We start from the raw sequence: 26,640 nt of genomic DNA, 5'->3' as shown, positions 1-26,640 counted from the left end.
CTGGAAAGCGAAGCTGTAAACGACACCCACAATGATTACCCATGCGACGTCACTTAGATTAACACACGTGGCTCTACAAAGAGTGAAACCAGAGACAATTAAAAGCACTTAACCCCACCCTTTAATACTTCAAAGAGATTTTCTTTGCTAAGGTTAAATCAACGCATGTTTCATGAACTGTGGTTGGTTGAGTTTTAGTGTTGAAGCACACGACTGGAAATTCTTTTTTTATAAAATTAAAGGAAGCTCGAACCCGGTGTTAGACGATCCCTTTTCTCTTCCGTCTCTGCCGCCGTCAATTGACGCGACGGGATCGGCGGCAGAGACGGAGGTGAAGTGAAATGCCATGAGTTGGTCTAAGCTTCCTTAGTTTTTATAACTCCATGCGCAAGGCGCGCACACGGCCGCTACACGTGCCGTGCGCGGACCGCACAGCGGCGTGAGAGGTCGCGTGACGCTATCACGTGGAATTCAGCGAGAACGCAGGGGGTAAACCCGCAGATGTGCTCAGTGAGTGCACCGTTGCCTCCCCCCGACTCCGTGTGGGCTCGTAGCTCAATCGGTGAGACAACGGGCTCTCGTTCCATTTCTCTATTCGTTCCAGGTTTGATTCCTGGCGGTGCCAGTAACTTTTATTTGTTCGCGAGAGTTGTCTGTTGACAACAACGATCGCGGCAGAACCCTGGGGGTAGAGGTAAAAAGCTTCGCTTTCAAAGGCCGGCGTTGTTGCCCAGCAATCGCCGGTAACAGGGTGAGGTGGAGTTCCGCATTAGGATTAGGAAAAAACTTTATTTGCGCCAGCAAAACGACGATTTCTAAGCGCCGCGTCGCGGGCCCGGCGTCGTCCTAGGGTTTGCCGTTACTAGGCGCAGCGCCAACGCTTCCCTGTGTGCTTTTCGAGCGCACCCCGGGCTTTTCGAGCGCACCCCGGACTGGTCTGTGCTTTTCGAGCGCACCCCGGACTTGCTAGACGGCCCAGAGCTGAGTGTTCTTGTCGTTACTGCGTGCAGTGCCCTGGAGATGCGGCGGATAAGTCCTTGATTGAGCTTCGTTTGGAAACCGGGCACAGTACCAGAAAGTGCGTCACTGGTCTGCCAGACCCACACCACAAACTTGACACACACCCGTCGAATCGCAACAAAACACTCTCAGTAACACTGCTGGGCAGCCCGTTGGCTGCGCTAACAAGCGTACAAACAAGAGAAAGAGAACAAGCTGGTCTAAACAAAGCTATTCTGCAGGGGCGTAGGAAGAGGGGGGCTTCATCGCCGTAACACCCTTCCCAGCCCCGAAATTCTTTCGAGTGCCGCATCCCCTCCTCCTTCCCTTCGGTATTTTTTCGCCCAGGATATTTGCACACCGCATCGATACATTGAAAGTCAAAAACAAAAAATACGAAGAGGGTCGGCTTGTCGACACGTATGGCGCCTGGAAGTAATGTGTGCACGCGCAGTTTTAGGTAGAAAGGGAGCGTGTAACCGCACTCCCTCCCTACAATGCCCTGCTTCGATGCGCAACGCAGAATGTGGGAAAGCCAGCTTGCAAAGACCAAGCTTACATCGATCGCTTTACAGTTGGCTTCACCTCTTAGCGCAAATCCATTGCAGGTAAGACATTTTTTTGTCAAAAGCATTACGAGCCGTTTTATATCAAAATATACATGCCCTACGCTAGGCCGAGTACTCCCACGGTACCCCCGAGTACACCCCCCCCCTCCCAAGGCCGAGTACCCCGACAGCCAGGACCATGTAACGCCCTGCATTTCCACAAACATGCAGATTGCGTGAAGGTTCCATATTCATTCGTTCTAATAGTGCAAATGTAGATAATTGGTCGGACAAAATTTTCAAAAGCAAGAAAAAAAGGAAAAATAAAAAAGCGAGAATGGCGAACCGTCCAACGCCCTGCATTGCAACAAAAATGCAGATTTCGTGGTAGTTTTACCCTTAATCGTTATAATAGCGTAAGTGGAGATAATTTATCGAAGAGGATTTTGAAAAACCAAGAAATAAGCAAAAATATAGAAAAAGAAGTTGCGGTAATACCGAGCTGTGTAGCGCCCTTCATTGCCACAAAAATGCAGATTTCGCGGAAGTTCAACCTTTAATCCTTATAATAGCGTAAAGGAAGATAGTTGGTCGAACAAAATCTAAAGAAAAATCAAGAAATAAGTAAAGTATAAAGAATACTGAAAATGGCGAACCATGTAACGTCCTGTATTTTCTCAATAATGTAGATTTCGCGGAAGTAACACCTGTAATCGTTATTGTGGCGTAAATGGGGAGTCGGACAGAATTTAGAAAAACCCAAACATTTGCCTGTAAAGAGCTCACACTTAAACAAGCTGCATAAGAATGATATGCCTTTGTTATCAATTCTCTGAATTTGTGCGAATTTTTTAGGCACTTTTTTTCCTTACGCTAAAAATAAATGGTCTACCCTCGGTCTGTCGCCGGAGACAATTTGTTGGATCCTAGCCATAGACAGCGGCGCTGTGAAAGAAAAAGCGTTGCGGAAAGGCCTTCCAGATAGTCTAGATCACTGCCAATGTTGATTATAGCTTTGGCCACGCTTTATCACGCTATTCCGAATATGATTTTCAGCTTTGCTGAGGCCCAAAATGGGGATACCTGGATATTTCGAGATCGATCGTTTCAGTTGGACCAACGCAGCCTGTATAACGCCGCCTGCGGAGAAATAACCAGTAGAGGTGGACGAACGCCTTCGTGGCAATATCAAGCGCATTTTTTCTGTGACGTCGCCTAATGTTAGGTGTGCATAGCTAAGTTTTGTTAGGCATAAGGTGGCTTTAGCAGTGCCCTGCCAATCTTCAAATTATGCTCGCGCGTGCCCACATTTGAAAAGTGAAACGTATTTTACAGTACTTGGGATTAAGACAATGCCGCACATGTTCCGGAGAGGGAACAGTTAGCCCTCGACAACAACTCCTTTTCTGATGACAAGGTAAAATATCGAAGTTTTGGGCACACGTTTTCTGTCGTTATTAAATGTAGGATTCTGCCTCACCCAGAGCGTAGATATTTCTCCCTGTAATTAAAAATGGCGGAAATTAATCTGGAGGACACTTTGGTATAAAGAACTTAGCGGCTATACACGGGACACTTGTTCCGGGGATGTGAGGCATATCATTATCCCTCGCGAAAAACCACGCGCTGTGAGTGAGCGTTTGCCTTGTTTTACAAAAAGAGACAAGACCGGACTCCATGCCTACCTTTAGATTTGTACAGGGTCATCAGTTTCCTGACTACCTGTGCTTTTGTACCCGGTATTTTTATTCTACCTAATGTCTTATCTTTTCTTTATATGCCGCATGGCAAAAATGCGAATTAAAAAAAAAAGCAAACAAGAGTCTGCGTGTTGGAACTGGTATGTATTTATTTCCACGAGCTTCCTCTTACACCGAGGCGTCCTTGGCGCAAGCGAGTGAGGACACGTGGCTGAGTAGAATAGTCAAACGGAGCAACTACTGTAGCTACCCAAACAGCTAAAGGGTGCGCAGCTGTCGCGACGTGGGTGACGTCAGCAGCGCCGCTCATGCCGGAAGCGACAGCGCTCGACAGTTTTTCTTTCGTTTCTTTTTACTGCGAAGCAGTATACCTCTGCCAGCCGAGGAAATTGTCGTGCCCGCGTCAGCAGAAAACTCCCAGGCTAAATAAAAGAACTTGCTGGCACCGTCAGGAATCGAACCTGACCCAAATGGAGTAATGGAGCGACAGACCGTCGTCTCACCAACTAAGCTACACCCACACGAGGACACGGAGAGACAGACGGTGTACCCAATGAGCGCAGCGGTGGGTCTACCATCTGCGCTCATTCAAAGCCTTCTTGTTAAGCGCAAATCGCATAATGTACGATAACGGTGTTCACATGGTTTGGATTGGCGACGAAAGGAATAGCGCCTGGGGAGGGCGGAGAGGTCGCTTTTGGCTGCGACGCATGAAACAAGAGGGAAGGGAAGGCAGTGAGAGAGATGACGCCATCGCCGCGCGTGCGCCGGACGCTCCTCTCTGTTTTCTTTCTGCTGTCGCTGCTGCGTTCGGGACGCCGCCCCCGCGAAAGCCAGGTAACGGCTGCCAGAGTGTCTAGTTTCCCTATTTGTAGAGCCACGTGTGTGAATTCAAGTGACGTCGCACGGGTACTCGTTGTGGGTGTCGTTTACAGCTTCGCAGTCCAACCACTTTCACAGCGTGAATTGGAGCCATATTTTTTTTCCATTCAAATAAATGGCGACGTGGCAGAGTTGACCAGATCCGTGGGGCTTAAACCACCAGAACGCAGTTACCGGCGCTGCTTGAGTCGACAGATCGTGTAAAGGTCTTTTTGTTCATACCTTTTTGTTGTAGTCATTCTTTCATATCGCCTATATTAAAAGCCCTTCTAAGGTGTTTTTTTATCTTTGTCTCCATAAAAATCAATTCGACGTGCATTTATAACGAAAAGAAGGCTGGTACTTTTTGTGGTGTACCAATCATTTGCCTTAAGTGTGGTGACATGTATTGGCCATGATACCACCTCTAGCTGTTGGTAAAGATCTCGGCTCTGCTTGCTTTGGCTTCAGGGTCTTTTGTTGAGGCACAAATGGTTTTTACAATGGTAACTGGTTCCCCTGAAGTTAAAAACGGTTTCAAGAAAACGACGCCGAAAATCGAGAACTAAAGCCAGCCGAGATCCTGTGCACACATCTCGCGTATAAAACGGTTCCATGCTTATAGCCACTTACCGCACATACCTCATGAGGGGTATTGGTTAAGGCACATTTGGAGGATTGTCTAGTGCCGGGGAAACAAAAGTGCTATTCACCATCTGCTCTCACCATCATCATCATCATCGTCGTCAGCCTACTCATGTCCACAGCAGGACGACGGCCTCTCCCACTGACCTCCAACCACTCCTGTCCCGCGCTGCTCGAGTCTACAGTTTACCCCAGAATTTCTTTATTTCATCCCTCCATCGGGTTGTTGGCCTTCCCCTTCCGCTAGACCCGTCTCTTGGTTAACACTCTGTTACCCAAAGTGTCCACCCGTTGTCGGTTCGTGTCACTACATGACCAGCCCAAATCCATTTCTTTTCCTTTATTTGAACTATGAAATAACTCTACTCTAGTATGTTCTGTGATCCACGTAGCTCGTTTCTTGTCCCTGAGTGCCACTTCTGACATTATTCGTTCCACTAATATTACAATATTGTCTTAGGCCGGCTCAACCGAATAATGTTACTCCTAACATTAGTCAATTGAGCCGAGCCTGCGTAAGTTTGATTTCTAGTTGTTTAGTAAGTGCGAAGACGCCATTTGATGTAGAAAAACAAAACAGCTCCGTGCCCACAAATTTATCAGGTGCATGCACGCGTGGAATGGGCGAAGAATCTGTTAAATCCCCACACCCTATAATAAGAGTGTCGGCTTGCTTTCTTCTTCTGCCAGTCGGTTCCTTTTCGCATTCAATGCACTCGACGAATTTCTCTGGGAAAGATAAAGTGCCAGTATTCGTTTTCTATCGTTTAATGTCAACGCGTCCGAATGGGCTTTATATACCCCGCCTGGGTATTTGCAATCTATATGTTTCAGTCTGGGTAGTTATTATACAAGCTGCCGTTGTTTTTGCTTGTGAGTCGTGACCACTTGAGTGCTCTTCTCCCTACGTGAACTTACAAATTTCAAATGTTGTCTGGAAGGAGTACGAATTAGTTTTGCTTTAAAATGTCGCTGCGATAAGGTACCTCAATACATTCGATGTGTGTAAAATTTTTCATTTTGTTCATGCGCAGGTGTTCACTGTGCGACCAGCACAATGGTTCCAGTGCCGCCTCAAGATAGTGGCGACTGCTGCCTTACTGACACTCGTCGCGTGCATATTCTTCCGTTTGATCGTGCCACTCATCGCCGCAGTCTTTACCCACACACCGCTAAAATGGTTCCCAGACACGGACATCGCGAAGCTAAGTCTCCCTGCAGAGCGGCTCCACAACAAGCCTTACAAGTACCTCCTCACCCCCGATGGTGTGTGCCCCAAAGGCGCGCCCATCGACTACCTCTTCATGGTCTTCTCCGCGCCCGAATACGTTGAGGCACGCAACGTAATTAGGCGCACATGGGGTCGAGACGCGACAAGGTCTGCGGGAAACAGGCTACTCTTCCTTTTCGGCCGGCCTAGCGCCGAAAAGTGGCAGAGTGCCCTGGAGTTCGAGTCCCAGCAGTACGGCGACATCCTGCAAGAGGACTTCCAGGATTCGTACCGGAACCTGACACACAAGACGGTCATGATGCTTCGCTGGACGACGGCCCAATGCCCACAGGCTCGCTTCGTCGTCAAAATAGACGACGACTGCTTCCCGAACCTTGGCAATTTCTATAGGGCGATGCACGGCCAACCGGAGGATTCTGTGTACGGCGAGCTGAAACACCGGGAGATTCCGACGCGCACGCCTGGCCACAAGTGGTACATACCGTACGACGAGATCTCCAGTGACGTGCTTCCCGATTTCGTCTCGGGAGGCATGTACGCTATAGGGGGCCGTGTCGTGGATCTGCTGTACAGGGCCACCGGGCAGGTGAAGGCCTTCCGCATGGAAGACGCCTTCCTGACCGGAATGTGCGCCGAGCGCGCCGGCGTGGCCAGGACCCACTTGGTAGGCACGTACAACCTTAAGCTGTCGTCGCTGTGCGAGTACAAGAAGGCCATCTACGGACACCACGTGAATCCCAAAGAGTTGAATGACCTGTGGTACGCCATGAAGCGGCTAGAGTACAAGTGCCACCGGTTACTGTTCAGTTTCCACTTCTGCTACTGCCGAACCATCGCCAGCACCGACGACTTGGTGATTGAGACGCCTGTGTTTTGAAGCGAAACAGAAGTGACTAGACGAGGTGTTTATAGAGACGGCTCAATAGGATTTAACAACGTATGGGTACGAGCTAGTTGGTACTCCATCTAAACACCGTAGAGAGAAGTAGGCAAGACAAAAGACGAATGGGACACGGACGAGCGCTCAATGGGAGCTGGTTAAAGAAAAATGTACATAAACAATAGAATATAGAAAACCAACTGACGCGCATGCTTCTCGTTAGGGCTTTGAAGAATTATTGTTTGAAATGCTTATTCAACACGACTAATTTCTTACATGTGAGGGAGGCGATTTGGGAAGGGAGGAAAGCTAGGCGGCATGGTGTGGGAGTGTCTGGTCGAGGAACGCTGTGGTTTTTGTTCTGGCCAGATGGAAGACAGAGGGGATGACTAATTCACGCGGTGTCTCCGCGTCGTGTGCGACCAGTGGGGTCAAGTCATTCGAGCTGGCCCAGAGAAACCAGAAATTGTTCACGACGATTTATGCAAAACGGGCACGTCCAATTAACGTACGCAAGGGCCGGCGCTGCACAGCATTATACGCCGGTTTGTGGATTGCTGACTTTGCGGTATAATCTTTAGTGCAGGAACGGGGTCATTAGCACGGCTATCTTGGGCACGGAATGCGATAACTTCTTTTTTCGGGGAGAAGCTATGACGGGGCATTCGGTGACATCCTCCGGGAATGCAAAGATGATCTCTAATTGAGCTTTGACCTGACATGCATCTTAGCAACGTGCACATTCGGCCGGTGCTTCTGGCGTTCTTTGAACGCAAGGAAAAGTAATAAAAGTTGGATTCACAACGAAATTCACCTCTTACTTCTAGTAAAAATAAGAAAAGTAAAGTTTAAGTATAGTAAGTGATAAGCATCGAAGGCACAAATAATAATTTCCAATCAACCCACCGCCATGTGGTTCCACAGGTCCCGGTAAAGAACGTGTATCACGTGCTCTATTTTGTAACGCTAGATTCGCGGGAAGGAAGATAACACTTCGCATTAGGTTAACCCACCTGTACGCAAAAGAAAAAGAACCTAGTCGCAGCATAGAGTTTCATGCAAATAATGGCCGCAGGTAACACGACCGACCCAAATGGATACAGCGCAGAGGATATTCCTTTTCGTGATGCGATTAGTCTTATTTTCTAATGACACTTTCGCATATTAAAGCTATCTTTTCTAGCCGGCGTTCTCTCACGCTTGTAAATAATGCAGCTTGAGATAATTAAACATTTTCGGAGCTATTTCTTGTCCCTATAGCCTGTGACAGTGTTAAAGAAAATTTGAAACAGACAATACGCATGTCGCTTTCGTACAGCTATTTTGCTTTGGGGTATTTATCATTGTTCTGTCGTGACAAATACTCTGCTCTACGAGTTTGTCTGTCTTGTTCGTTTGTTTGCTTACTAAGGTATGGTGCGCGTATACACCGTGCGAAAAATGTATTATTACCGTTTTTTGCCGAGGTAAATGGGGCGAAAGGCGTTTGACACGCCTGAGGAATCCCCGTCCCTGAAGTTGCATAATGGCACCAGCACCGGCGCAACAAGGCACATTAGACGGGATGTAATAGTTGGGAATGTAGAGACGGAATGTTTGGAATGTAAAGTAGAAGATGATCGTAACAGAACAAAACAAAAGATGAACGAAATATATTTACATGACTTGAAATTGTGCTCCAAAGATTGAAGCACTCCGAACGCACAAATACGTGTTTTGTATAGTGCACAACCTTTATAAAATACGTCCTTTCCGTGTTTGGCGGGTATTTATTGTAAATAAAAACATACTTGACCAGTAAATAAACAAAGGTGCCTCAGACTTTTGTTGAATTGATTCCGGCCCAACGCAATGTCTACCACATGGCAATAGGGCGCAAGCGTTTCATTTTTACACATTTCACGACGATGACAGAATGTTGTTTCTTCATAATTCTAAAATAACACCCATGGGAGCGCTTGGCCCCAGTGTGCTCAAGTGGACTATTATTGCGATTAAAAAAAAGTGAGAGTAGCCCGTCGAGGGGCCTAGCATGCAGTCTGATGCGTACCAAGTCGGCGTTGTTACAAGATGCAGACACGACGTTTTGCATTGCGTGATGTAACAGCGCAGATAACACTTCTGAATGAGCTGGAGGGAAAAAATGGGAAATATCTTTAGAAGCGGTTGTTCGAGAGATCTGAAACATATAATATTTCAACCGCGTAAAGACACTGGTCGGTAGGGATTGCTAGACTCGTTTAAAAATAAAAAAGGGTGGGGACATTAGTATGCCTGAGAAGCTCGCAAAGCTGTTTTCAGGTTGCCTAGCAATGAAAGAGGTACCCCTGGCCTTGAAAAATACCAGCACGATTCTCGTTCATCCCGAGGTGGATGTCGAAGAGCCGAATAATTACAAACTTATTAGACTGCTTCCAGATTCGTACAAGTTATTAAACAGAGGTAATTGTGAATCGCATCACCGGCACCCCAGATTTCCCACAACCGAGAGGTACCGCTGACTTTAGGAAAGGCTACTCAACAATTTACCGCATTCATGTCGTCAGTCAGATAATACAGAAATCTGTAGATTATAATAAACCCCTTTACACTGCATTTCTATATTACGAAGACGTGTTGATTCTGTAGACAACGCTGCAGTACTGGGAGCGTTTGAGAACCAGATAATATAGGAGACATAGCTATGATTCTTAGAGGACATATACAAGCAATGTAAGGGCAGAATAATTCTCCCCCCCCCCCCCCCCCAAAAAAAAATGAAATTTTCCTATTAGGAGTGGAGTGAGGCAAGGAGACACAACGTCAACAAAAAGTGAAGGAAGCTAACACTTACGTTAAAGACTTGACGGTAGCGAAGCTGTTCGCAACCTTCACGATCATCACGAAGGTTTACATGCACGATTGCAGCCGACTTGCTTCTTCTTCGCTGCCGCAACGACCTTTGCTCCATCTTTGTTGCCGTAAGTGTGAGCTTCATTATTTTTTTAAGTGATAATGATCGGACATCACCTTGGAGGGGCGGATGCTACGACGTGTCTTTCTCGTTCCGAGCAAGTGTTGCCACGATTACTGCGAACGCTGGAGTATTTCTCGTTACGAGCAAGTCCTGCCGCTTTTATGGTGAACGCTGGAGTTTCTTTTTTTTTTTGCCAGTCTTGGCCAATCTTCCTAAGTGGGTATGCTTGGCTTGACAAACGTGCGCCGGGGACGCCGGGCGGTCACCGTGAGGCACGCGCTCCCGTGCCGGAGCTCACGTGCTCTCGGCATTTTCTCGGTATTTTGAACTGCGGACACGCGAAATAACGATTTGCTAAACAGCTTTGCTGTTAAAATGTGTAAAGCCTGTCTTGAGTAGGTGTTAAGGAAGCTTGTACAGGAGAAGCCAGGAATACGACTGATTGGAAAATACGTGAGGCACTTAAGAGTTACACGCGGCATTATCTTGTTCAGTGAGTCAGGAGAACAAGGGCAAAAAAAATGCTTAAGAAACAGCTCCCAGAAAGCCCATTAACAGCATTAGAGATGAATAGGAAGATATGGAATGTAATGTTGAACATACACCTACAAGCTGAAAGCCCTACTTTTAGCGTAGGTAATAGAATACTCGGGGAGGCGGATGTATATAGCTATTTTGGACAAGGAGTCAGTTCAAACTACAGCCACGAAAAAAGTCCGGTGTAGAAATAATATCCACATGAAAGCATTGGGCAACGCATAAATGTGGGCAGTTGGTTCGAACTGGGAAACATGGTGAAGTAGCGCGGTAAGACGGGACAAAAAGTGGAGATTACACAGGACTAGCGCTAGTCCTGTGTTGTCTCCACTTATTGTCCCGTCTTACCGCGCTACTTCACCATGTTTCGCAGCATTAGGCAAGCACGCTCAAATAATGAACAGTTGCTTTCTGGACCAAGAAAGCCGCCCACTTTTATGCTTGATAAACATTTCCAATCCAATTATCTCCATCTCTATCCCTGAAAAAAAAAATGCACGCAACTAATGCGCATTGCCAGTCACGACTTATTGGCCAAGCACTTGGGGAGGGACTAAATGCGGAAAAGAAAACATAGATGAGCCCAACGTGACACGGAAAGAAGGACGGTAGGAGTAACACTTAGGGATAGGAGCGAGGGTTTCGCAGGATCAGGAAGCAATCTCGAGTGGGGAACACCATAGCTCGAATTAGGATGAAAAGGTTGACTTGGGCTTGGCATGTAAAATGTGGAGAAGTGAGAACCGCTGGACCACTAGGACAACAGAGTGGCTACCGAGAGGCGGCACTAGAAGTAGAGGAAGGTCTTCGAGTTGATGGAACGATGAAATTAGATCATTAGAAAAAAAAAAGATGTGAACGGCTGGAGAAAAATGGGAGAGGCCTTCATCCTGCTTGCAAAGAGGAGAAAAGCGCAAAAGGAACGAAGCACAAGCCGAAGAAAAAAGTACAACCACAAGCGCTGACTTACAACCGAATTTTAATTTTTCGGCATGTCACATATATACGCTGACAGTGAAAAAACAAAAACAAAGCAGGACTAACATTAATGATGCAGACAACCCGAACGGTGATCACACTGCACCAACGCCATGCGCCAAGAACACGGGCTGAACTATCTGTGGGACAGAAAATTACTCTCTGTTTGCGAGAGAGACAATGAGGGTGCACTCACACAACTTCCTTTTCGGCGCTCTATTCCTGCGGCCTCAGTAATTTCTCTAGTTATTTTATCTTCATCTTTTGCAATAACCTGTGTTTATGAAACATTGGGGCGCAGCCACGGCAATCCCGACAGTGGACACCTAAGTGGCCACTAATCGCCTTATGTTATTTCTGGACCGCATGGGTTCTCTCCATCATTCATGTTAGACCTGCTTTGCTTTGAGTTTTTGTCTGCCAGTGTGTATATGCATCACCTCCTTGGTATATGTGACATGCCGAAATATAAAAATTTAGTTGGAAGTCAGCCCTTGCGGTTGTACTTTTTTCTTCGCCTTGTACTTCGTTCCTTTTGCGCTGTTCTCCTCTTTGTAAGCATAAACCAACTTACCCAAGCGTCACCCTAAGCAAGCTTCATCCTGCAGTGAACTCGGGATGATGATGATGACGATGACGATGATGGCGATGATGATGATGAGGATGATGAGGGCTAAGACGAGGAAGGGGAGGAGGAGGGCTAAGACGAGGATTATGATGATGATGATAATGCTCAAACCTTCTAATTTACAGCTTTACATTCATTCTTAGTTTCGAGAAGAGCGGCAGTACATTAAACAGCTTTGTTTTAGGGGTGAAGCCCCTTAGGGAATCGGGCTGCCGGTGCCTCATATCGTCGTCGTCTCACGTCGCCGTAGTATCATGTAGTCACGGTACTAAATCACCGGGACACTCGTTTTCCAACGCCTCGCGCGAGAACGTAACGCGTACAAAAAGAACACACCGGGACACTCGTTTTCCAAAGCCTCGAGCTAGAACGCTCCGTGCTTCAAAGACACGAGACTAGCAGCTAATCTGTATACCTCTAACCCCACACGGTTTCATCTCCGTGGGCAAAAACGTCAAAGCGCCAAGAATACACTTATACGCTGCATGCTTCACACCTCCCCAGTTTTCACGTTAGTGGAGACGGCCCGGGATTTTTGAGGGCAAAGTCCCTTAGGGGTTCGGGCTGTCGGCGTCTCATGTCGGCATCGTCTCACTTCATCGTAGTATCATGTAGTCACGGTACTAAATCACCGGGAAACCCGTTTTGTTTCATCTCCGTGGGCAAAACGCGTACTAAAAAAAAACACACCGGGACACTTGTTTTCGAACGCCTCGCGTTAGAACGTTCCGTGCCTCAAAGACACGAGAATTTTACAGCAAAACTGTACACCTCTACTCCCCAACAGTTTCATCTCCGTGGACAAAAACGCCAAGACGCCAAGAATACACTTATACACTGCACGCTTCGCCCCTCCCCGAATTTCACGTTAGTGGGCATGGCCCGGGATTTTTTGTAGGGAGTAGGAAGTGTGCGGAGTGGGTGCTTATAGTAGTTAATTAATTGACATTAAATGTGAAAATTACCGTACTTACTATTTAAGCTTCTTTCTTGATATTATTTGTTTAAGCTTGCATATTGACTTGTATATTCAGCAATTCATTTACCTACCTCCTCACCAGGCTTCGTCTCAGCACAGAGAAGTTCTTCCCACCACACAAAGGCCTTACGTACGAAAGTCAAACACTAAAAAAAATTTAAACAAACACCTTCATACACATTTCTAGGCTTGCTTTAATGTTCCCGAACACCACAAGTGAACACTGGAATAAATGCGTAGAAGTAACAAACCTCTTCAATGTATTCTGGGGTTGCCCATTATATGGCCGCCATAGAACACCCACGAGCACAACATACTATAGACATGGGAGGCAGCTCCGGTCAATTCCGCCCTGAAGACTCGGAGAGAGCTGATACGAAAAGTGGAGATCGGAGCAACTGAAACTGGGGCCCTGGACAGAGGGTTCCACTCACTACTCTAGACCCTCCTTCGCCTCTTTCTCCTCCTCTCCTCACATTAATAAAGTTTACTGTCTGGCTAATATGTTAATATGTTTGATTTTCGCAACGAGCCCACCGACTGTGGCGTATATTTCTCATCTGCTGGTTATAAAAGTGGAATCACACCGTCTGTGCGGTAACTTAGGTAATATTGTGTTCATTTAAGCTTTCTCTCTGTCTCTCTTTAGGTAAACATTCGAGACCCCTCTGTCTCATGTTCATATCCTTGCCTACGTCATATATGGAGGAGTTGTAAGCCTGTTGCGGGGGTTGAATATGGCTGAGTACATCGGTGTACGAATGTGTGCTGCGTGAACCAGTAATTGAAGGCACGTCCAACGCTAAAATTTTGCCATCAACAACCTCTTTTGCCCAAGCACCCTTTTAGGCGGGAGCCTTTAGTGCCCCTTTGTGCGAAACAGCGGCGTTGCTATTGTACAGTACAGGTAATGGCCGCCTCTGTAAAGGGTAAATAAAATACCTGCAGAAATTCATAGAATTGCCTATTAATGCGTAGCAGTCTGATGCCGCGTGTCTAGAGTGTGACTTCTTTACAGCCAGATTTGGCTATGATTAGCCAAAAACGTTGGGTTATTTTATTTTTCTGAAGTTTCCTTCTGTTTCTTTTCGTCAATGTCGTAAATTTTTACCATAATACCGATTAGGGGCCTTTCCTTCGCCAATTGTGTATTTTTTTCCGCAGATGCAAAGCAAAGTGGTGGGTGGGTGGTCCGTTTTCGCAATTGTTTAGTCGTATTTCAAACGTTTTCGTTCTTTTCGCGTACTTTTTTCGTTTATTCTTCTGTTTTGGGGAAACATGCATAAGATGCTAATTTTTTATTTCGTCCGATCAATTTTGCGGGGTTTGGGCCTGTGATAGCATCCCCCTATCGAGGCACCGATCCCATCCTATTCTCCTTACCATCACCAGCGAGGCGCGCTGTGGGGCCGCCCTGCGTGACCCAAACCCCCAAATTCAAAAAGACCTGGCCCGCTTGGCTGAAGGCACCGGAACCCTGCCCAAAAGGGGCCCTGCTGCCCGACGGACGACGGAGAAGACGTCGCCGGCCTAATCGCCCCAGCTGTGGCCAAATAAAGTTTTTCTGTTTGTCTGTCTGTCTGTCAAAATGCTGTTCGACCATTTATCTCCATTTACGCTATTATGACGATTAAATACTTTATTTCCTCCAATTACGCCTTTTTGTGCGAATGCAGGGTGTTACACGGTCCTGGCTGTGGGCGTACTCGGCGAAGAATGCCACGCATTAAAACACTTTTTAATTCTTATGGGAATTTAACCCAAATCTTCAGACTAGGAGCGAGTGCGCGAATTACCCCCACGCTACATTAGCCCGTTGCAGGCGGGGGAGCAAGGGTCAGCCTAGTTCCTGCGGCGCTGACGTCGTATCACCTGAGAGGTTAACGAGGGGTTAAAATTTGTCGCTCTTGCTGCTTGTCCCCCACTGATTTCAAATATGGCAATATTTTTTAGTTGGTCAATTAGTTGATAAGATAATTAGAGGTAATAAACCGTTTTTGGATGAAGAATAGACAAAAAAGTGTTGGCCATAAAACTGTACTCTTTACATTTTCCAATACTATGCCCCCTTGACTTAAGGAACCATTGAGGGGAGGCAGCTAAGTTAAAATCACCTTGCCCCTGGAATTAGAAGACAGTCAAAGCGCTGAGGAGCCAGACGTGTGAGTGCCTGCTGTTGAGAGTATGCGCCTAATAATAGAAATATACTTTTGAAGGAGCAGAAAAAAAAAAAAAAAACAAGCACACACCATTTACTATCGTATGTGTTTTGAGGTGTGCCTGCCTATGTGTGCTCGTTTTGCATTTCTTGCACAATATATACAATATATATATATATATATATATATATATATATATATATATATATATATATATATATATATATATATATATATATATATATATATATATATATATATATATATATATATATATCGGCGTAGGCGTTTGGGGATGTAGGTAAAACAGGCCTAGAGATAGTTGGGCAGAAAGAAAAAAAAACGCTTGCGGGGCTTGACGTGCTTGACGGACTATTTTTCAGATTGTGTCACAGAATTCACACTTTTAAAATGTGACCAATGTCCTCCAGAAAAGAAAACAAACTTTTTAGAGCCTGACGCTGCTATGATGGGCAAGTCCTAAGTCCTTTAATATTATTCAGAGTTTACGGCCCTTGATCTAGGCGTTCAATATCTCCAAAAAAACGTGATCTTGGTGCCGAGTAGGCCCCACATACTAAGGAAATATGTTCAACGGTTTCTACAGAAGAACAGCTGTCGCAATACGGGTTGGTCGTCAGTCCGAGGCGAAAAAGGTGTAAGCGGAGTTCAGTCGTAGGCGATTATATAATGTCTCTAGGCTACGAGGGAGCTGTCCGAAAAGTCTTCAAAAAAGATTCCTCGGCGCTTTTAAGTCTGTTTACATGCTTTGAAGGTGGAAGCATTATGGCTTCTGGTGATGCTTATCGTGTTAATACTTCTTTAACGCTACTACTACATTAGGGCTAAACTTCTTTACTTATACTTATTGTGTATAAATAAATAAGTTTAGCCCTAAAGAAGTATTAACACAATAAGCCCCACCACAAGCCATAATGCTTCCGCCTTCAAAGCACGTAAGCAGACTTCAAAGCCTCGATGAATCTTTTTTCACGCCAACACACGGTCACAGGATGTTTATCATTATAGCAGAGGTTTACCCGCTTATTGGCTTGTGATAAATCATATAAAAAGAACGATAGACCCCTGATGGTAGCTTCGTCCCCGTTTTCGTTTTCTGGAGCACCACTACCGAGGAAGTAACTTCAACGTCATATAGCACCCAGCCTCCTTGGAGCGATGGTGCGAATAGGAGACCCCACGGAATGCCGAATCATCCGTTGCGTTGCAGGCCTTCGAGGGCTGCCTTTGAGTCCGGAAAGATCGCTTGCCGTATCGTGGTTTGGCGGATAACATTGCGGATAGATTTACTGAAGTTGCGAAGCTCGGCTGATGCAGATGGTGTTTCCCACTCGAAGGTCTATGAGAAGGCCAGGCCCGTTCAGGAATTAGCATTCTGGAATAACTACGCTCCTGCTGTGGATGATCCATCTGTGAAAATTTTGATCGCGGCCCGTTATTGTGGCCTGAGGGGGCAAAAGTCGTGCTCTTTTAATTCTGTGCATGTTGCACCTGACGTGTAGGGGTGAAGGGCCCAAAACGGTACTTAGGGACGGTGCTGCTTTCTTTGCCCGAAGGGGCACATCACTGCTTGCCCGAAGTTGGATCGTCGTCTTCAGGGGTACGTGCCACGAAATGGGTTTTCGCGGGCAGCCGACGACGCACGTGCATGAACAACGTTCGTTGAGCAAAGCAAACCCAAGGGCAGACAACCAGCTGCTGCGAAATTTTCTAACCAGGTCGAGGCGAGTACGGCGCCAACTGTTTCTGGCCGCATCCAGCTGCTCTCAATGCTGCGGCGATGGGCTGCCGAACTTCGGCGTGTCTAGTCGGCGGCGTTTTCAGCAACACAAAAGATGACGCGATCCACCCACGTTCAAAGTTTGGATTGGCCCAAATATTTTTTGGTGTTCCTCAGAGTTGTCTGATTTTAATGGGAGTGTTAAAGCGCAGCACAATACGAGGGACAAATAACGCAAAGGAGACACACGGTGCGCTAACTTCTAACTTTAATCACACAAAACGCAACCATCATATATATGCCACACTTATCAACCAACACGCCTAATCTCAACCAACCAGGAAGTAGTCATATATCGCGAACAACACAAATAAAACCGCATAGAAGTTCAGCACAGTGATGCATCGATAAAAGTATCAGAATACAAGCACACAGATAAAAATCTTTACAGGCAAAAGTTGTCAGAGGCAGGCGAGGACAAGCAGGATCGCATGCGTGAAAGAAAGACACTCCGAACGCAAAAATTATGGGTGGGAACTTAAAGAATTAATTTGTCTCTTTTGCCCCGAGAGCCACAGCATCGCCTCCAGGAGGCGATGGCCACAGGTGATTTCGATACGCTAAGATCACCCAAAACAGCAATGGCTTTCGCTTCCAAAATTTCGCGTGAAGGGGGGGGGGGGGGGGGGGGGGTGCTTGGCCAAGACAACACACTTCTCAAACAGGGAAGGAGAACGGCCACACGTGTTGCAGTGTGAAGCAAGAAAGCCCCCATTATGATTTCGAACATTGTAGCTGTGCTCCTTTAAACCTTCATTCAGGCATCTGGCTGATTGCCCCGCGTAAAACGTGCCGCATTGCAGCGAGATCAAATAACAACGACACGCTCTGTGCACTCAAAAAATTTGTTTCTGCGCTTTGTCTCGCATGAGGGCTTCGCGAACCTGTTGGGCTGTGTCAATCGGCTCAGTTGTCCTAGCTTCTTGGGAGCCGAAAAAATACTTTTATCTTGACGCGAAAGGCTATCCTTTTTGAGGTTATGGGACAAGCGATGCAGGTACGGGAGGACGGCAACCTTAATTTTTTTTTGCCGGAATTTGCGCATGAGCAGCTGCGTATGCAAGTTTTCTCACGTGGAATTATAAAACTGCAGAAATACACACTAGATATATGCATACGGATGGTACTCTGGTGAAACAAAAAACCGTCCCAAGCATCGTGCGTACGCTGCTCGAGATATGGACCAAGACAAATTTTGATGGCTGTCTAGTAAAAAACAAGACTCCTCGTCATCTGGTGTGGAAACACAAAACTTTTCCGTGCCAACCGAACGGCCCACGCATGTATTAGCCCTAGAGTGACTACAGACACTTGCCTTTCACTCGGAACGTAGGCTCCCTTGCTTTCTTGCGAATGTTCTCGATTAACAAGGCATTTTATAAATTTCTGCGTTCACAATTTTCTCGGGGAAAGATAAACTGAAACCTTTTGTCCTCCTTTTGAATAAATGTAATTATTTTAGTGTTAATGTGGTCCATTGAACTTAATGCGTGCCGTCGACTTTGTTTATTTGTGCGTGTGTGTGTGCGTGCGTGTGTACGTGTGCGTTAGCGTCTGTGTGCGGTGTGCTTTTGTGTGTGTCTTACACAATTAGATAACATTAGTTCAATATTACAGTCCCATGTTCCACTGTGCAGGTATTTGCCCTGAGGCCATCCCAGTGCCTCCAGCAGTGCCGCCATGCCAAGGTTGTAGCCTCAACTGTCCTGCTCACGCTCGTCGCCTGCATATTTTTCCTCGGGGTCGTGCCACTGAACTACGCAATCTTTACCCACACACCGCTGAAATGGTTCCCAGACCCAGAAATCGCGAAGCTAAGTCTCCCCGCGGAGCGGCTCCACAACAAGCCTTACAAGTACCTCCTCACCCCCGACAGTGTGTGCCCCAAAGGCGCGCCCATCGACTACCTCTTCATGGTCTTCTCCGCGCCCGAATACGTTGAGGCACGCAACGTAATTAGGCGCACATGGGGTCGAGACGCGACAAGGTCTGCGGGAAACAGGCTACTCTTCCTTTTCGGCCGGCCTAGCACCGAAAAATGGCAGAGTGCCCTGGAGTTCGAGTCCCAGCAGTACGGCGACATCCTGCAAGAGGATTTCCAGGATTCGTACCGGAACCTGACACACAAGACGGTCATGATGCTTCGCTGGACGACGGCCCAATGCCCACAGACTCGCTTCGTCGTCAAAATAGACGACGACTGCTTCCCGAACCTTCTAAATTTCTATCAGGCGATGCTCGAACGACCTGAGAAGGGTGTGTACGGTGATGTGCAGCACCGAGTGAGGCCAACGCGCTCGCCGGGCCACAAGTGGTACATTTCGTACGACGACCTCCCCAGGGACGTGCTCCCCGACTTCGTCTCGGGTGGCATGTACGCTATAGGGGGCCGAGTCGTGGATCTGTTGTACAGGGCTACGGGGCAGGTCAAGTTCTTCCACATGGAGGACATCTATCTGACCGGAATGTGCGCCGAGCGCGCCGGCGTGGCCAGGACCCACTTGGTAGGCACGTACAACCTCAAGCTGTCGTCGCTGTGCGAGTACAAGAAATCTATCTACGGACACCACGTGACACCCAAGGAGTTGAACGACCTGTGGTATGCCATGAAGCGGATAGAGTATAAGTGCCACCGATTACTCTTCGGCTTCTACCTCTGCTACTGCCGTACTGTCACCAGTGCCGCCAACAGGTGACTGAGACGCCCTTGCTTCGAAGGGAAACAGCAGTGCATGAATATTCCAGCTGTTTACGGACGCGGCTCGGCAGAAGAGAAGAACTTCTTCCTGGGCTAGTTGGTGAATAGATGCCATGATTTGAAGCGCAACAAAAACACACGGACGAAGAACAGAGTAGACGAGACAGGGCGCCTGTCTCGTCTACTCTGTTTTTCGTCCATGTGTTTTTGTTGCGCTTCAAATCATGGCTCAACAGAAGTTTGCGTAACCAGTAGAATTAACAAAACCCGGCGGGCTTTCCTTTTTGGGGGGCAGATTTTTAAGCAAACGTAATTAGTGTGCTCCTTCTACTTGGCGTGCCCTTTGGGCTCAGAGAGAATGAACAAAAATTGGAAGCGCAACAAGCTGGAATCGCGGAACCCCGCGGGGCGACTTTACGGCAAGCCTTAGAAAAAATGTGCACTTTGTGAAAGCTGTACATAGCAACTTTGAACCATACAGTAATAACAACTCTTAATCACTGCACATCGAAGTTGTTAGGGGGGTCCCAGTAAATAAACTTGTACGCATGCCCTGTACAGGTAAGCAAATGCAAATGAAACAAGAGGCAGGTAACACGACCGGATCGAAGGAATAGGCATATTACGCATATTTTCCGTTCCACATACCGCCTCGCGAACGACAAAGTCTGAGATTAAACCTGACTTTGTTGCACGGCACTAGTTCGTATTCATAGTTAACGCAGGTTAAGAGAAGTAAAAATCTTCGGGCCACTTTGCTTTATTTCGTTTTGCCTGCGGTAGCATTCTACAAAATGGGAAACGCGTGGATGGGACGTCGCTTCCGCATGGAGGATTCTTAACCCTGTCGGCCCTGGCGGTGTCAGTTGACTACACCCCATAAAATTTCCTATGGGCCCCGTGCATTGCAGTGTGATGATGATGATGATTGCTATTGGCTTCCCCTTTGTATGGGGGTGATGACATGTCATCTTACCAAAAAGAACTAATGTACCTATGTTTTATACTTTTGGTTTAGTGCTAGCGCTGCTTAGGGCAGGCACAAAAAGCTTATTAGGCACAAAATACTTTTTTTTTTCTGTTACATCTGGTAACTGTCCTATGCAATATTCCCCTCACTGCGTTTCGTCCACCAGCATTCTAATCTTCTTTTCGTCGCCTCGACAGCCTCGAAGTTAACTTCCTCTGTGCTACCCTTGAATCCTAGGGCTTCTGGAAGCCGAATGTTTCCCTCATGTAGATTTGGATGGATACCCTCACATTCTAACACTATGTGCCGCGTAGTTTCTGTTTCCTTTCCGCCAACCACGCATACCCCATCATTTTGTGAATACTTCCCCACAAATCTCTTAGTTCGCAAGCAACCTGCTCTAGCATCAAAAAGCAAAGCACTGCCCTGCTCTGGGGATTATCGTAGAAATTTTCCTTTATGATGTTCAATTTCTCAGCCCTGTACATCTCTAACGACGCTTTAGCTTCCATTTTTTCTCTCCATTTATTCGTTTCAATCTGCCTTGCCTCTTTTTTGGTTTCCTTGGCTGTTTTGGATTGTCCAGTGTTCTTTCCGTATTTCCTCGTTAGCCGTCTAGTCTTCCTTAACCACTGCGTGTCCACGCTTTTCAAGTATAGGTACCCAAAAACCTTAGCTGCCCACCTTCTTTGAACCATTTCTCTCAACCTCATCTCAAAACATATTTTACTCTGTGCTTCTCAAACTTCAAACGACGCCCGGCCGATATCTCCCTGTACTGCTTCGTTAGTTGTTTTTTAGTTGTTTTTCCTTTTTTTTTTTTCAAGTAAACACGTGGCGCCACCTGGTAGCGGCGGCGTAGTTTTTTCCAAAGTAAAATAAACATGCACGGATCAGCTGCTTGCGACGCCGATATGCACAAAGCACATGGTACCCGAGAAGAAATAAAAAAAAAACAGAACCAATGTTGCATTTGCGTATCTGCACGCCACTTGGCGTACACCCGCTGAGAAAAAATGCCATGCCAGGAAAATATTAGGATAGCCGTAATAAGAACACAGAAATAACGCTACACAGCGGCACAACAATAAACAGATGGACACCAGCCACAATTCGGAGACTCCTATCAACAATTTTATTGACATGACTCTCAAATATCTCAAACATACGGTCCTGTACAACTTGTAGTTTGAGTTTCTGCACAGCAGGTACAAGGAAACGAGATCGAGTGGAGCTTGTTGCGCGAAATATTTTTGCTGCCAAAGACGAACGAGCACAACTACTTACGCTGGCATGTAGTTACATGAAGATAACGCACAGTGCGCAACACCCTTGTCTATAACATTTAGTTCAACTTTGACTGGTTACCTCTCAAAACTGCGGACTCAAACTTGTCACTAAAGACGTTGAGGTAAAAATATATGGTCAAGACTTAAGAATGACACAATAGTTTTCTTCAAATGTTTTTCGCACGAGGCAAGATAAGGCTATAAGTACGAAACCCGTGTTATAGACAAGGGCGTTGCCCTCTGTACAACTCTGTCAGCCATGAAACAATCTCCATTATTTCAAATGGCCTTTTTTTATCGGCACTACGAATTCGAGAGGAACCGTTTGTACAAAATTATAGCTCCCTCTGCACGCTCTACTATGTCCGTGCACGTGACTATGTCAAGCGATACAAGGGTAAACAACAAGATAAAAAAACGTTTAGAGGCTTTCAGGAAAGCTTCTCCACACGCATCTACGTCCACAAATACTTGCATGTTAAGGACGCGTTTATAAATATATGAAAGCATTTAAAAAAAAGAGTAAAGAGATATTTTTCTGAGCCCATCCAACGAACACTCATCGTAGTTTCAGCAGTTTTAGGTAGCGTTTTGCTGCGCAGTTGTGTTTTCAAATACCTGCCTCTACAGACCTGAATGTTCCGGCTCTTGACCCCCTATATCCTTGGTGTCGCAATATACGCACGAACGTTTCGCCGCGATTTCACACACACGATGAACACTCCTGGCACCGACAACTCACAGTGGAGATTACACGGGAGAAATTCGCTTCTACAACCACCGTGAAAGTCGCGTCGCCGGTGTTCTTTTCAATAAGTAATGCGCCAACTGATAGGTGATACCAGTTATGTTAGTTATGCCTTGACCACGACCTAAAGCTGAACAAATGAAAACGTTTCCAGCGCCATTGGGACGCCGCCGTCACTGAATGCCCTCGCGTGGGCCCGGGGCCCCACAGGACAGGAGTTTCTGGATTGGTAAAGCGATCGCACCTACTCTCTCACACACAATATCGCTTCCAGTAGGCGACACGCGCACACGCGCAGAAACAATCACGCGCTTGTCTGCAACTGGTTTTGGTATGATGAATCGCTTTCTTGTCGCCCTTGCGAACCATTTTCTGTTTATTAAAGTACCGTTTGGCTGTTCGCATCACATTGCAACATAATAGTGGTCACTCGTTCTTTCTCTTACTGATAATCGTACTGCGCTGAATTTCATGCTTCGGGACGTCGTCTTCTCGCGGAATTCAGAACATACGCCTTCGTTTCTAGCGAGATGCCGCTGAACGCAGCCCATCATGGCGCCACCATAACAGCGCACGAGGCCATAGCGCATAACGGACGAAACCAAAACTGCTAGTTTTCTGAGTAATTGTTCTTAAAGGGGGTCTATTTCGATAAATAGCACTAACGTTGCGTTCTAGCGCGAGCTGGACGAGCTCCGGTAAACGCTAAATTGTGAATTTGAGGCAAAATAACAGAGGTCATAGTTTTATTCCCACGCTTGTAAACCTATAAATCCCTGCACTGTGAAGCTCATTTTTTGGTTGTAGGCTCATGTGGTCACAAAATTTTGGAAAACATGCGAAAAAGATGTTTCTGCTCAACAAAAGTTTTATTCCCCAGATGTCCTACATAATTGCCTCATAATACATCAGTTAATGAATTTCACTAGCAGCTCAACCTTTTTGTTTGTGGCCTTACGGGGCCCTAAAATTTAGGAAAACACACGGAAAACCTTATTTTGCTCGAAATAAAAAATCAGTGCTTAAAGGGTTATGATCTCGGTATTAGTCATTGTTCCGTAGTGACAATGCGTTATACTACGAATTTGTATTGCTGCTGCAGATAGTATACTCGCAGCACGGAAACACGTTAAGTACAACTGGAGATCTACCGTAATTAAGTAATTTCGATATCTGCATGTCATTTATACTGAATAAAAATTATGGGGCCTCGTCTGGCAAGTTTCCCTCCCACTGTTCCGGGGCAAGCGGACGCACGGACCGACACTGAGAGTAAATTTTCCCGGGCTATGCCGCATGCAAGAACATACCACAGCCCATTATAACCGCAGACGTAATAAAGACCTTGAGATTCCCTTCTGAGACTTGGATGTCGCGTGGATGTGGGTCATCCCTCGTGTTTGTCTTCCGCTGCAAACCACCATTCCTGCTGCCGCTGTCTGCGTCAATATGACTTCGACATCAGTGGCTCCAGTTCGTGAAGCGCGTTCGCGTATGAGTTTTGGTCGCTGCAATGAACCAAGATAGCATGGTTTTGTTAATTCTCTGGAAACTCTTCACCAAGTCCCGGTTACATGCATACTGCTTACACAACGTTTGTTAGGCTCGGTCACGGTGTAAGAATATTCGGTGGAAGCAGTTGACACACACACACACACACACACACACACACACACACACACACACACACACACACATATATATATATATATATATATATATATATATATATATATATATATATATATATATATATATATATATATATATATATAGTCTGAAAAGATAAAAACTCGCACAGAGCGCGAAAAATATAAGGTTAGTAGAGACAGAGACAAACGAGAAAGACGTAGAAAATAAAAATAAGTTTACTGACGTTTGTCCTCTCCCTGAAACGTCAGTAAACTTATTTTTATTTTCTACGTCTTTCTCGTTTGTCTCTGTCTCTACTAACCTTATATATATATATATATATATATATATATATATATATATATATATATATATATATATATATATATATATAGCCGCTCCTTGGCCTATACAATTCAAATAATTGTACACTTTTTCATAGCACAACTACGTTGCAGACGACAAGATAATAACGGAAACGTCCATGTACGCCTACCTGTAGCTGCTTTGAAGATGTTAGAGAACACAAGAGAAGAAAAACTTCGAACAAGGTAAAAGCACGATTGTGGCCTACGTTTCAGCAAAGAGAACTTGCTTTCCGAAAGCAAGTTCTCTTTGCTGAAACGTAGGCCACAATCGTGCTTTTACCTTGTTCGAAGTTTTTCTTTACCTGTAGCTGCATAACTTAAGCTTTTCGAAGCAACACAGTTAATCATTTTTGGTTTCCTTAGTGAGGGCATGATGTCTTGATGTCACGTACCGCTGTCTTAGCGACTATACAATGAAACAAGTGCCCTGCGATGCAATACTAAAAACAACTGTTTTAATACGCATTCATTTTCAGCATATGATGAAACCGCAGGGGACGGGTAAGTTGGGGTTTTCAACTGCATGCAAGATGTTCACAGCCACGACCCAGATAAAGTCGCGCAGACGTCAGGCAAGTAAGCTCCTGACCATGCTAGTGACTTTTGCGTAACCCACCAGGAAGTTGTCCATAAGCCAGTAAAAAAGGCCCTGCTCGCAGACGGCTGCGGCCTTGGCGTAGCCAACGTAACACCCTTCGAAGTTCACCAGGTCGGCTTTGCGAGCGTTCACGCTGTCGCCGAGCGTGCCCGTGACGTACAGGTCTTCGGGCGGAGTCGGCGCGTGCTCCGCTGCGGCGGCGAACAAGAGGGGCGAGACGACGTCGTAGGTCAGGAGGTACGCGCAACCGACCAGGTATCCGCGGATTCCGGTGCAGTTGCGCACGTCGCTGTCCAGTGGAGGCTCCTGGCAGGGCTGGCCGCCGAGCGGCACGAACGAGCCGAACATCTCGAAGTCGCTCGACTGCCGCAAAAAGAAGTCGTAGTAGTCTCGTAGGAATTTATAGTTAACGTTGCCTTGGTCATCGACCTTGACGAGGAACTTGGCCTCCGGGCAGAACTCGGTCTTCCACTTGAGGATCATGAGAGAGGTGAGCGTCGCGTTCTCGGGCGTCGCGTCATAGTCGCCCACGACGATATCCCCGAAGTTCATGATCTCCATGGTAATCATGGCCCTCAGCCTGAGCTTCCGGGGCTTTCCGAGAAAGAAGATTAGCCGCGCCCCTGCGGCATACAATCTGTAGGGTAAGGCATTGCTGCGCAGGATCATCCTGGAGGCGTAGTTCTCGGGCAGCGAGTTTACGGCGACCAGATAGCGTACGGGTGGCGAGTTAGCACCGTTGACGTAGCACGGCTCGTATACGTTCGAGAGGTAACCGTAGCTGAACAGCGGTTGCGGCAGCGATTTTTCGGGGTCGTTCCTTTTTATGGATGCCGGTAAAGGTAGAGAGCAGTTATGGCAAAACACGGCCTCCGGGCCTGGACAATTTCGGCAGTGTACGCCGACTCGCCGCTGCACAGCGCTCGCCGAGTTGGATTTTGCGGACCCATCCAGAGCGTCAGAACCCGCCGGCATGTTCGGGGACACGATGACGTAGGCGAGGCAGCAGAAGCAGCAGCCCGTGGCCAGCACCTGGAGCTGCAAGATATATAGAGGGTACGATAAAGAACAAGTCTCAGCGCACTCAGCGCACCCATGCATGCACATATGTTCCCAATAGCTCCACCATTCGAGCGTCTGCTGAAAAGCATTTCCTCTAAACTGGCAATACATGACATCCCTCCCCCTCCCCTCTTGGCCACTCCTAAAGCTGACCTCCCCCCCCCTTCTTTCCTGGAGTTCATCCTGCCAACTCCCCCCCCCCCCACCCCCCTCCCCCCCCGCGCGAGGGTGTTAGGAGTTACCTTGAGCTTGGCCAGCCTTTTCAGCCATAGCTTCCTGTCTCTGGAAGAGCCGAAGAAGATATTCGTAATCACGCAACAGGAGCGGTACCTGAAACACAAGAGACGCGAATTTAGTCCGTGTCGTTCCACTA

The 26,640-nt window shown here is 46.8% G+C and overlaps 1 protein-coding gene across 1 annotated transcript in view; it reads left to right on the top strand.

The window, feature by feature from the left end:
* The window catches only part of LOC144179691 (uncharacterized), a 28,438-nt gene extending 8,703 nt beyond the window's left edge, over positions 1-19,735 (top strand). Inside the window, exons 2-3 of the mRNA XM_077708138.1 lie at positions 5,788-6,858; positions 18,540-19,735. Coding sequence (XP_077564264.1) covers positions 5,788-6,858; positions 18,540-19,598 — 2,130 coding nt within the window. The 3' untranslated portion in view covers positions 19,599-19,735. The remainder of the gene's footprint in view (positions 1-5,787; positions 6,859-18,539) is intronic.
* Positions 19,736-26,640: the final 6,905 nt, after the last annotated feature.

This window comes from Haemaphysalis longicornis, unplaced genomic scaffold, assembly GCF_048455015.1.
Source record: "Haemaphysalis longicornis isolate Haplotype H1 unplaced genomic scaffold, Haemaphysalis longicornis Haplotype H1 scaffold_4, whole genome shotgun sequence".
NCBI classification, from domain to species: domain Eukaryota; kingdom Metazoa; phylum Arthropoda; class Arachnida; order Ixodida; family Ixodidae; genus Haemaphysalis; species Haemaphysalis longicornis.
The sequence above is the reverse complement of the archived record's forward strand: the minus strand, read 5'-3'. Positions and strand labels throughout refer to the sequence as shown.